This window comes from Anarrhichthys ocellatus, unplaced genomic scaffold, assembly GCF_004355925.1.
Source record: "Anarrhichthys ocellatus isolate YVR2014 unplaced genomic scaffold, GSC_Weel_1.0 scaffold5, whole genome shotgun sequence".
In the NCBI taxonomy this organism is placed as follows: domain Eukaryota; kingdom Metazoa; phylum Chordata; class Actinopteri; order Perciformes; family Anarhichadidae; genus Anarrhichthys; species Anarrhichthys ocellatus.
Window position 1 is genome coordinate 10,785,076 of NW_022280035.1, and position 12,761 is coordinate 10,797,836.

The 12,761-nt window shown below is 41.2% G+C and overlaps 1 protein-coding gene across 2 annotated transcripts in view; it reads left to right on the forward strand.

Moving 5' to 3' along the window:
- Window positions 1-3,509: 3,509 nt before the first annotated feature.
- LOC116382133 (low-density lipoprotein receptor-related protein 1-like) overlaps window positions 3,510-12,761 on the forward strand; it is an 81,253-nt gene continuing 72,001 nt past the window's right edge. For both annotated transcript variants that reach the window (XM_031844897.1, XM_031844898.1), the window contains exon 1: window positions 3,510-4,107. In XM_031844897.1, the coding sequence (XP_031700757.1) occupies window positions 4,035-4,107 (73 nt within the window). In that variant the 5' untranslated portion in view covers window positions 3,510-4,034. The remainder of the gene's footprint in view (window positions 4,108-12,761) is intronic.

Consider the following 12,761-nt stretch of genomic DNA (forward strand, 5'->3'; position numbering starts at 1 on the left):
GCATGCCTATACACACTGTGCTTATGTTCATCTAGATGCACGTGGGATTCCGTCCTGTTCTTGTCAGACAGACCGGGGAGCTTAAGCTGAATTCATAACCTCTATCTGTCTCTCTCCCTCTATCTCTCTGTCATTCACTCGCATACATTCACACAATGTCAAAACTTGATGCATTGGTTCCATTTGCATCAACACAACATTATTCTGCATGGCCATCATTCTCTCCGGCTGGATATTGACGTTTTCTTTTTTTCTAGTGGTCCATTTTCAGCCCACAATTAGGTCACCCAGAGTTTTACACTCCCCCATTTCAATCTATGCAATGTTTTGATATGTGTGTGCGTGTTAAGCCAGATGGGCTGTGAGTTCCACACAGCTCAAGGACAGTTTGGGGAGTGACTCAGCCAACACACACTGTGAATTCACCAGTAACAGGCATATGGGGCCCGTTGGGAGCTGTGGGTTTTTGGATGGTGTTTCCTCCACTAACGGATAAAAAAAATGAATCTGATGTGATTGCAATTGTACACTACAGTAGAAAACTGTTGATCGAGCAGTTTAATCTAGATTAATCTAGACCTGAGGTATGTTTTCTGGCAGAACAACCAAAATATCACAGAAAAGAACGCTGCATAACTGCATTATCTACAAATCTAAGACGCCTGTAAAAATGTCATGCTAAACTTTATGTTGGACCGGGGCTCTGGCTAGTGGGTTGTGTGGGGGATGCCTACAGATGGGGGAAGAAGTAAGTTTGGGTGAGTGATGAGGGGGGGTTAGGAGAACACAGGCTGCTGGTGCATGCTCCACATTCCTCAGGTGTTGTCAGCATAGCTTGCTCAGTAATTACCTCTCTGTGAAAACATGCACAAAGCCTCACTTTACTAGCAAACTGAAAGGCAGCCACCAAGACACATTTTAGGCATAGTATGAGCTGGAATGATGCTTTTTTTTTCAAGAGAAGGAGCATGCCAGAATTAAATTAGTTGAACAATCACAGCCGCGGTGTATTTCATGCATGCAGTGCAGATGCAGAGCGAGGCTGTGTGAGAGTCAAGAGCTTGATTTATGGAGCAATACATCTTCTCTCAGACCTTGGCATGTGAGTCTATAGTGGCGTGATATAGACGTATACGGTTACAAAGGTGGCGCTCAGCCCTCACACACACAGCATTTATTTTATTAACTTTGCGTACAGGGAGAAGAACCTCGTGATTCTGCTTTTTATTGTTTCACGCCGATGTCATCACTTTCATCATTGACACCACTGTAAGAGAGGAAGCAGGTTCTCCCTGTCTGGGAACTATTCTCTCTCTCTCTCCTTTGCCTCCTCTCTGTCTCCTTGGCTGGCTTGCTAAAAGCTGAGGGATTGTGTGCAGATGTGCCTGGAAAGAGGCCAGCCCCTCTGCCCTGGGAGAACATGTGGTCTGGGAGTGTTTACGCTGGCACTCTTTCAAGCCGTCTCCCACACAGCGTGCTGGCGTCTGTCTCTCCTGGATGACAATGCTCAACCCTCCTCTCACAACGGGGGCATTCTGAGGAAGAGGTGACACCAGGGATCATGTTGATTTACTGAGTTGACAAACAGGAGAGCCAGCAATGTAAATACAACGTTTTAAAAAAAATTCCTAACATAAGAAAATTGTGTTTTCAAGCAAACTTGAATCGGAGCATTGATAAAATACATGTAATGGTGAATGCCCCCCCCCCCCCCCCCCCTTTTCAACTTACTATTATTCCCCTTAACTCTCTTCATGTTTTTATTCTGTTTTGATGCTCAGAGTGAAAATATGTGTGGATTCAACAGATATCCAGACACCTCAGGCATGTTTTTCACAGATTCTCAACATACTTCACATTCTCTCCTGTGATTCAGGCTCTGGGTAAACATCTGTTCACTGAAAATCCCTGAAAGGCACGCTTATTCTTAACACCAGTGGCAGCAAGGCTACTCTCAGTTGTGGGAAATTTTAGTACCCATGATTAAATGCCAGTGGGAAAATGAGACACACACACTGCATAATGTCATAGACAGAAAGAGTGAATTACGAGCATTTCAGTTTCAGAACGGCTGCGGTGGAGACAAAGATCCTCTCATGTTTTCTATACAACCAAATGACTTTATAGAGAGGATGTGCCTTGTAAATATTACATTATATGATTGGATTCTTTTAATTAAGTTAATGAAATGAGTTATAGTCTACGTGTCTCCCTGAAATGTAAGTATTCAGCGACCCCTGCAGGTTTGGATGGTTTATGAGTATACTAAATAAATAAGAATTTCACAATGATTACACACCATGTGTTCAAAGCTCAAAACAGTTCCGCTATTAAGTTTGCGCTTTAGCTTCCACCTATAGTTGCATGAAAGGGCCAATTTTCTTTGGTAACCTCTTCATATTTGATGTTATTTAATTTTTTTAGAGGCAGATCCATGTGGTTCATTTGTTTTCATACTCAAAATCATCACAATGAATGAATAAGGTGAACCCTTACAGTGTCTGTTATTGGAATATAGTTTGCCTTATTGCTAACTATTTATTAAATAGATTTGAGGACATACTGTACAGTATATTGGGCCTTTATCTGAAATCTACAGAATTATTTAGTTGTTTTTTTCACCTTGGCTTTTGGCAACCAAGCAAATGTAATATAATACACAACATATTTGTTTTGGGATAGATAATTACCTAAGATTTAAAACTATTGTACTATTGTACACGCTCATCCAAAAACATGTAGCCATATCCATTGCATAGCGATCATACCCAATTCCTATTTCCATTTACCACTAGGGGGCAGGATTTAGTGAAGAATGCACTCCACACTTTTTGTGCTTTTCTATCTTGATTTCTGAACTAGGTGCAACTCTTAACATGTGAGCATGAGAGAAGACAAAGCCAAGGAGATTGCTACATTTACGTTTAATGGCAAGCATGTTTGTTAGGCCTCTGTCAGAAAACTTGAACCAAAATAGGAATTTCTTTACAGGTATCACAATTTGAAAGTAATATGTTGGATTCCAATTGAGAGCAATAACTAAATATGTTGGACTAGATACAATTACAGGCTGTAACATGTCTGCTTATTTGAAAATATTTGTTTATCTTTTCTGACTTAATCTGTTTTGTAGCCTAAAGGTTATATGAAATAACTGTTGATGGAAGGGAGAAAAAACCCTTAAAAGCAGACATTATATTCAACAACTCAGTAAGCAGCATGTCAGTGCAGGTGTTTAATTGACTTTGCAGTGTTATCATTTACTCATCATCATTTCATTTTGTAACGGGAAATAAAAATCAGGATCCTGTTGAAATTTAGAGCCAACATGGCTGATCCCAGAGCTGCAGTTGCAGGGAGAGCCGCCTCTCTCTCCCACCTCCACGGTTGACGAGAAAGCGCATGAAATAGGATAAAAGGAGGTGTGTTAGGGCATGCGCAGACGGTGCTCGCCGCTCAGTTATCCTCTTTTTTTTTTTTGTTGAGGAGCCGAGCTTACGTCACGGGCTCGTTCACAGTGCTGGAGCTTGAGATTCACCATCCACTCATGCAACCACAAGCACAGTGAGGCATCGGATTTCCGAGGGGGAGAAAAAAAAAAAAACGCCTTTACTTTTTAATTTTTCTTTTTAGTTTGGCACGGAATGAGCTGAACGGAGCCGGCGGCTGCGGTTGTTGAGGACGTGTGGACGATTCTGGTGGCATGGTGTGGTGAAAACAAGAGACCCCAGCAAGCACTGAGAGACAGAGGTTACACAGTGCATCATGTTTGAACGCCTATAATCAATTAGAAATCTACATGACTGTGCTGCTGCATCGCCTACAGCCTTTATGCAAGTCTCCTTTCATTGCTGAAGCCCGTCTGAAGCGGCCACCGTGCTGAGGGGCTGAGGGTGCAACTGAACGGACAATCACACCCGGACCATTGAAGGGGTTCGGATGAGGTGGTCGATCGGGTTGTTAGGTTTTAGAGATCCAGCCAACTTTTCCTCTATTCCTTTCTAACAGCAGTGCCACCGAGCATTGCTCAGGAGATGGCGATGAGGTTGTTCTACTTGGGATTTATAATCTGCTTGGAGATCATATCTCCTAACGGTGCAACCGTAGGTAAGAAAGCCTGTGAAAAGCATGACCACTTTTTTTTTTTTTTTTTTTTTTTTTTTCCCTGCAAAGCATCCGTGCACAGGCCTGTGTTCACCAGAGTTGGAGCCAACACCGCAGATAGGTTGCCTTCACAATAACACACACAGCAGTATCCTCGGAGGAAGAGGTCGATAATTAGGAACATCTTTAATCAGAGAAAGAACCGCAGAAATAAGCAGCGCGTTGACTGTTTTGGCGTCAAATCAGGCTGCGTTTGTTTTTTGTTTTTTTTTAGCAGGGCTCCTGTCTGAGCAGACAGTACGGGCCTGCCTGCAAGGATGGCAGACAGTAAGGTTATTCACTGTTGGAATATCCAGCAGGTAGAATGCAACACTTGCACGAACGACCCGTTTCCACAAAACGACACCATTTGTGATTGACTGCGACAAAATGGCTATATCCCCTCTCCATTCCCCCCCCCCATGTATATCCATTAATTCCTCATGTATATTGTATGTATGACCACAGCTGATGGCTACCGTTCAAACCAAACGGGCTGTTGTAAAAAAAGAAAAAAAAAAAAAAAAAAAAAAGAAGCAGCCGGCTTGACTTCCATATCAAACCTATGGCGCCTTCGGTCAGGTCAGCTTTCATGTTTGTTTTCTGTTGCTCCTCGCACATGAAAACAACAGTTGTGTCTGCTCGTAAAGGTGTAATCTCGATGGCGCGGCGTGTCCCGACGTGTAGCGTCGGTAGCTGGCTGGGAACTACAACTTATTAGTGACAGCCAGGTACTGTGTGAGAGTGAAATGAGTACTTATCCTGTTACGTCCCTGGAGTTCCTTCATACTCCCGAATCCCTGATAGTAATAATGAGACATCAAATGCACCATTGCTCTTGTGACAATGCATTGCAGACCTGTTGAGCGAACAGCTTGCCTTTTCTTTCTTGAACACTTAAAGGGAAACCTCAAGGTACAAAATTGCCTTTTCTTTTTTTTACTGCATGTATATTTTGCCACATTCAATATTGAACGTTGCACTTGCATAACTAGTATTCTAAATTAGGTTTAACCAGAAAACACATGCTATTCAGCCTATTTATTGTCATATTCTGGAATCTATTGTTAGTCAATCATATTATATTGTGGATGTAAAACAGTGGAAAAAGTCAAGCATGTCCTCTGTTCTGTCCAGCTCAGACCTGACAGCCTTGTCCATGAATACATATTTGTAATATCAATCTGACAGTTCCTTTCACTCTTTTAGCCCATGTTTACTTCTATGTCCAAAGAAAAGTAACACATTAAAACCTTAATTTTGCCACTGAAGCCAGCTGCTAATGTTAATGTCTTTAAAAAAACATCGCCCCTGTCCTTCTCTGTGTTAGGAGGCCTTATGTAAGTTTCATTAGATGGTCATGGAGGCTGTTCACAGTGAAAGCTATAGCTGAGGTTACAGGAGTGGGCAAGCTCCTCCCACCTTCTCCATCAGTATGTAACATCTGGACACAGGGAGACCATTAATCCAATTTAGATGTGACTGTAAGTTGGGGGAGGGACCAGTGGAAGAGCTGGGGGTGAGGGCGGGTGAACAGAATAAACTTCTAGAGTCAGTATTTGATACTCTGTCGCTGACATAGTTTCATACGTAGTTGCATGCATAGTTGCATCACAATGAGTCGGTGATGTAAATGATAGATGTGTGGTACATTATTAGTAGCAGTGATGGGTTGGAAGCCCTAAGGCCAGCCACTTGGACTGGATTTGTCTGGATCACTGCTGGGCCACAGCCTGACTTTATGAATGGGAAAGTATTAGTGAGAGGAAGTTCAGAAGGCCACTAGTGAAAAGTTTAACATTGGACAGACCTCTTTTGTTTCTTATTGATCTTTGGCATTGAGGAGAGTATTATTGAGGCACTTAAAGGTGTTGCCCCTTTCATACTGACAAAATCCAGTTCAGTGCTGATGATCCATGATTATAATAGGGAATATAACCAAACATGAATGGAATTGGAATTTATGTTCGCTTAATTTAAGATTGTTAAAAATTTGGGACGCAACTAACTACTTTTTGTCATCGATTAATCTGCAGATTCTTTCAGCAGTTAACTAATTAATAGTTTGATCTGCAAAATGTAATACAATTGTAAAAATGCCCCCCGAAATGTTCTAGAGCCCAAAGGGACATGTTAAAATAACTTGCTTGTTTTGTCCAGCTAACAGTCTAAAACCCAAAGATATTCAGTTTCCCATAATAATAAGACAAAGTAAATCATTCAATTCTAACATTTGAGAAGCTGGAACCATCATAATAGTTGGCATTTTGCGTGAAAATCGATGAATCAGTTACAGAGTCAATCGTCAGGAAAATAATTGCCGACTATTTTGATAATTTATTAATTTTAAGTCATCTTTAGCATAAATGCCAAAAGATCTCAAAGTTGCAGCTTAGCAATTGTGACAATTTGCTGCTTTTGTCTTTGATTTTTTTTGTGGTAAAGAGGAAAGTAATTAAAAAAATGACACAAGGTCTGGGATGTTCACTATTTTCTGAATTGTGAAAATAACGGTTTGTTGCGACCCAAATCAAAATAGTGATTAATTTTCTGACTTCACAATCAATGAACTAATTATTTCAGTTCTAGTTAACATTGCAGTAAATATAATGCTTCATTATTTTAGATATGTCAGTTTAAGATTTTAGCTGAGAAAATAGCATTTCAGTATTGAGTCATTCGTATATTTCAGTGTTGAGTCATTCGTATATTTCAGTATTGAGTCATTCGTATATTTCAGTGTTGAGTCATTCGTATATTTCAGTGTTGAGTCATTCGTATATTTCAGTGTTGAGTCATTCGTATATTTCAGTGTTGAGTCATTCGTATATATTTCAGTGTTGAGTCATTCGTATATATTTCAGTGTTGAGTCATTCGTATATTTCAGTGTTGAGTCATTCGTATATTTTTAAATTGCATTTTGCATTGCAAAATGGTCCTGTCGTCCACATTTACTTATTGTTTGGAATTATACCATTACGACGTCCCCGTTGATAACTTTATGACTACTGCGCTTACATAAAGTACATCAGCAACCTCTAGAGGCAGGAGAGTCCCGCTGGTGAAAAGTGTAAACGTGGGTCAGAGGCTAAAGAGGTTGAATTCCTGAGGAGCCTACACTTTGTTTGCCTGACCTTTTTAATGGGACCTGGCTTTACCTTTTCCTCACAACTGTCACTGAAAACATCTGCTGGGAAAATTCACCATCCCTCATACAAATTCAACAGCTAATAGAGCTTGGACTGCCCTCTTCAGCTTCTTCAAGTGGAGGTCACTGGGGAGCAGTTATTATAACTATGTACACCTGAGGCTGTCTATTCATGCACTCTTATCAGGTAACAGATGATCCCCATAATGATCTTCTGCCATTCAGAGTCTTCTCACAGAGTCGCATAGGATAAAAAAGGCATAAAATATGTGGATGTAAATTCAGGTGACGTTTCCAGTTTTGAGCACATTCTTTGGCTTCTCAGTGAGATTTAATGTAAAACGTGTGTGCAGGTGTTTTGCATTTTGGTCTTGACCTTGTGAAAATATTTGTGAAATGATAATAGCAGACGGTTGGATTCTTGACTGTTGGAGCAGGAAAGACCCCCTTTTTATCCTGCTACTTCCTGCGCTGCATTGCAATCAACTGTGACCAGAAGGTAACACCAGATTAACATAAATGTCCTCAGTGTTGTTACCACATATTGAAGGCGTGAGACCGCAGATGAAAGAGTGTTTGTTGGTTGTGAATAGCAGGGGTGTACTGTATATGGTGTTTTCAGTACGCTACATCGCTGTTTACCCTGTTTAGCTCCTAAGACCCAAAAAAGGAACGGATCGGCTTCCTTAACAAAATAGGGAGTGTGGGTGTGTGTCAATGCAGCGCTGTAAGATTCATGGGGTTATTGTTGGTGATATAATCAGTCTTGCATTGCCGTTTTCCCTTTCTGTCACTAATATGATGATGCCTCTTAGAAATGAGTTTTTGTTTTTTTGAACATGGCACATTAAGGCATGTCTTTAGATAGGAACACATAGCACTTCGTACAGAGCGTACACAGAGTTGTTCAAATGTTGCAGAGGGTTGCAACGTTTGCATGATACCTGGCACAGCTATGAGAATACAGGCTTTGTGACTCCCGTTTTCCTTCAACATCATTAATGGTGAACTCCCCACCCGATGCCTCATGTTGACCCTTCCGATTGTCCGTTTTTGTACAATTTTAGCTGCTGCTCTTTGTGTGTTGGTCCTGTTGGATTTACCGGGTCATCCTCATGTACGCATCGGATGTTGCCGATATTGCTGACTTTGCGCGCAACTGGAGAATTTATTTATTCACAGGGACCCTTAGTTGCTCCCACACCTGGTCAGAGGGGAGACTATGACCTATGGAGACCTATACGATTACAATTTCATGGATTTATGCTAGTCACAGAAAAGGCTCTCAGTCATTAGTTTGTTTTTGTACATTCATGCTTTCTGTGTTGTTGCAAAAATATGGACATATGGCAAACAATTCTAAGACATATACAACATTATATACAAATACAGTGTAAACCTATTTAGATCTGAGACATAGCAAAATAAAAAACAGCTAAAGCATATAGTACTAAATTCAAGAATCTATATATTCTAATAGATAATCATCAACCATTTTCAGCCCCAAAACAGACGGACCTGTGTGGTCATTTAATGCATTAACATCCTCTCGAATTGACTGTCGAAAAATTAGTTGTCATTAAGACTACTGTACTTAAGTGTTTGTCAACACAATAAGCATAAGCACACATTTTCCATTTTGACGTGTGTCACAGAAAAACACTGTTTAAGACACTGCAAGCAAATCTACTGAGCACTAGTTCTACTTGTTAGAGGGTAACTAACTCTCTCAACCCTCATGCTCAGTGGTGGGTAGAATAAAACAAAAATGTTGTAAAAATACAAAAAAGCAAAAGTATTGTTGCTTTGAAAAATACTTACTGAGTAATACTCAATGTATATGTTCAAACAGGTCGTCACATCTTTTTCTCAGATTCGATGTGGAACTATGCCACATCAGGGTTGAGTTTTTCAGGTGTCCATTGTTTTGGGCATACAAAGTAGGCAGCGCTTAATATGACTGTTCCTTGCTAAGGCAAACGGGGTCTGGATTATTGGCCAGGGATGCGCATGTGCATCTTCTGCCACGATCTTGAACTGTAGCCTCGCCCAAACTGCTCAGTATTTAGAATGGAACTTACGTCGGTTGCTCTAACCAAGTTTAAGCCTCTTAACAAAGCCCGGTCTTAGCGCTGCACGTTCATTCGTATACCCATCTGACTTTGCCTGTTGGCTAGCAGTGTTGATATTAGGTCGGACTCGAATGCCAAGTTACGACCGACTTGGCTTAAGACCAGCAGTAAGCTGTGTTGGTGCAACACTCTACTGCGTGTGACCGTGAACTAGTTGGATGTACTCTGTGGTTCTTAACAATACTATCAAGATTGAAGGGTGTGTGTAGTCTCTGACTCAGCTTCTATGTAAAAGTGAAGTAACTCCTGAAAGTTAAGTTTCCAGTCCATTGTGATATCCAGTTGTTTGTAGTACAATCGCACTTTGTGAGAGTTAAATCCCTCGTAGTGCATGCTGGATTTTCAGAAGAAACCTTTTTTATGTATCGCACAAACAAGTTTCAGGATCTCAGTGCTGAACAAAGAGGTCATCTGTTAAGATCTGAAGTGGATGACAACTCATTTGTGTATTGTTTGAGTCAGTCCTAGCAATTATCAAGCCAGGAACATTCCTCCCTCCTGCCTCCTTTAGATTGAATCTAATGAGGGATTCATAGAGATAGACTCTCATTAAATCACTGCAACAGTTCATCCTTCAGCTGAGGCAAATCCTTCTTTAATAACATGCTGTATTCGCTCCTTATTTCTGTAGCTTTGGTAGTTTTTTCCCCGTTGGCTTGAGAGGACAGAGGCAAAGCAGCTTTTACAGTCATCCCAGTTGCAGTGAATGCCTCAATTTATGTGGTCCAGCCTTCATTTTGTGGCTCACATATTCTGTTTTCATAACAGCTGAATCTGGTTAGACTTTTCCTCTATGGGTGCACAGAGCTGTGCTATGCAGATACTCCAGGGCGGGTGTGGAAGAGCTCTGTAGAAGGCACAATAAGACCTATTTACAATTATCTTTATGTCCATCAATCACCCTCACTCAGGGTACGTCTTTTACTGCGTTGCTTTTTACTGCTCTGGCCTATGACGTCCTGCAGAGCCTCATCAGGTTACCTCCGGGGTCAAAGCTTGTACCCTTTTGTTGTGCAGTGACACAAAAACAAGGCTTTCAGGCACAAGAGTAGGCACTAACTCCAACTCAGTCGTCTGCTGTTTATGCATGTTCAACCTCTTTGAAAATGGCAATTGTGGATCAGAACTTGAATAGCCTGTGGACATTGAATGTGCACTGTGAGCTGGTTAAAGTGCTTGGCTGTGGCTTGGTTTGACACAAAGCTAAGTGGTTGTTTCCACTGGATGGGCACTGCACAGTGTGGCCATTAAAGAAGTTCATTGAATGGCCCCAGTAGTGGCCCAAGCAGGGCTTTACATTAGATGGTTTTTTCATCACACTTTCTCCGCTCTTATAACATCTTTTCCCACATTTTTCATCTAAAATGCTCCAAATTTGGTTAAAAAATAGTCTGTTTTCCATTTGAATAATTAATACAGCACAACATTCAAAATAACGACTTCCCTCTGTCCTCATTTTCTTCCCTTTGGTCCTTGCTTGGTTTTAATTGTTATTTATAATGCATGGATTCTTGCTTTGAAATCCTAGCTAAACTGAGCACAGAGAAATCACTTCAAACTTGACCTCAGGGGTCTAATTACATACTGTAGTCTGTTTTCTTTTTTTCACTCCCTGAAACATTCTGGAAGACCCGAGTTCCACAATGGAGGACCACGAAGGGGAGAAGTGATGGGTAATGAGAAACAGTTCTGGATTCCTTTCCACTTTCTCCTGTAGTTGCCACTGTACCCAGACAGAGTCCCATTTATTTGCTCATTCATTCGAGTTATTTCACATTGCCATTGGTACTGCTATCTTTTAACAGGATTTAATAGAATCCATGCTCTATTGCTCAGCCTAGAAATGATCCACAAGGGTATTGGGTTGGTTGAATACTAGGATGTGCTCAGTGTTGGAGGCATGCTTAGAAACAAAAGTAATTGTATATCAATTATTTATTTATTTATTGCTGAGACTGTGTGCATTTGGATAATGGTCTTGATCCCTGTGGTGTGTGGCAAACAATAAATATTACAGACATATAGAACTTTTTACGAAATGTGTAGCATGAAGTCAGGCCTCTGTTACACTTTGTATATGCACTCTAAGTCTACATCAACACTAATGCGTTTCCCTTTTAAAACGGGGTTTTAAAACAGAAACGATCTACGTCTACAAAGGCGTTCCGTCACCGTTTTCAAAATGATTTTTGTCTGTACCAACACACCTAAAAAAAAAAATCAAATATCACATGGCTATTCACGTACACTGGGCATGTGCGTGCCGGTGTAAACAGGAAGTAGATTGGTGACTTATTTACAGATAATACAACATATTTACTGTAGACTTTAGTAATAAAAGGTTGTGCTTGATACTTAAGATATTCCTCTATAATCTTTATCTATTTACTCAAACGGACATATTTTTAATTTCCAAACTGCAGGTCTTGCTCTCTCTCTCACTCACTCACTCACTCACTCACTCACTCACTCACTCACACACACACACATCAAATTTACTTCAAAGTGAACACTTCAAAATCAAAGTTTTATTAGATTATGGGTTAAGAAATTTGTACAACACGCATCTCTTACACGTTTCCCCTCAGTTTCGTTGTTGTCCATTGTCACACTCTGCTCGGTGGCTGGAAGTCCCTGTCGCACTGGGGAGCATTTATGCTTTTGTTCGTTTACAGTTTTTTTTGAGGAACTTCACAATAGTTGTGCAGAACAAAAAAAGCATTGATAAAAAAGAAAAGACCTCTGTTTTATATCCATGGCCCTACTCACAGCCGCAAACCGTGACTTCAAATGTCCGCTTCGGCCGATAATGCCGCTGGACGCGCCGCTCGCAAATAGCTCCAATAACAGCTTGCTTTCTCCGCATGTGGGCAGTGGTAGCATGATAAAATGCAGATTCTTTTTTTCAAACTAACCCGGCGTCGTAGCGTTTTCAAACCCCTCTGTTTTTGGGGTTCTAAAACTCCAGAGTAGTGTGGCCGCTAGACATAAATATAGCCAAAGATATGCGTGGTGTGGATGTGTGGTGCAGTGTAGAATCTTAAGTCGGTCATGCAGCAAAGAATAAACCAGCAACAAGTAAGTTTCCCTTGAATTCAAAAGCAAAGCCGTTTGGTTTCTTTGAATCTAGCTGCTCATCTGTAACACAACTTCTTTTGGAAGGCAAATGTACACACATGAAATCAATTAGAAGGTGCTGGAATGTGCTCCATGGATCTGGAGTTGATTTGTAGAGCAGGGATGGCCATATTGAGAGAGACAGATCGGAGCGGGGGGGCGGGGGGGGGGGGGGGGGGGGGGGGGGGGGGGGGTTTGGGCCGCGGGGGGGGGGGGGGGG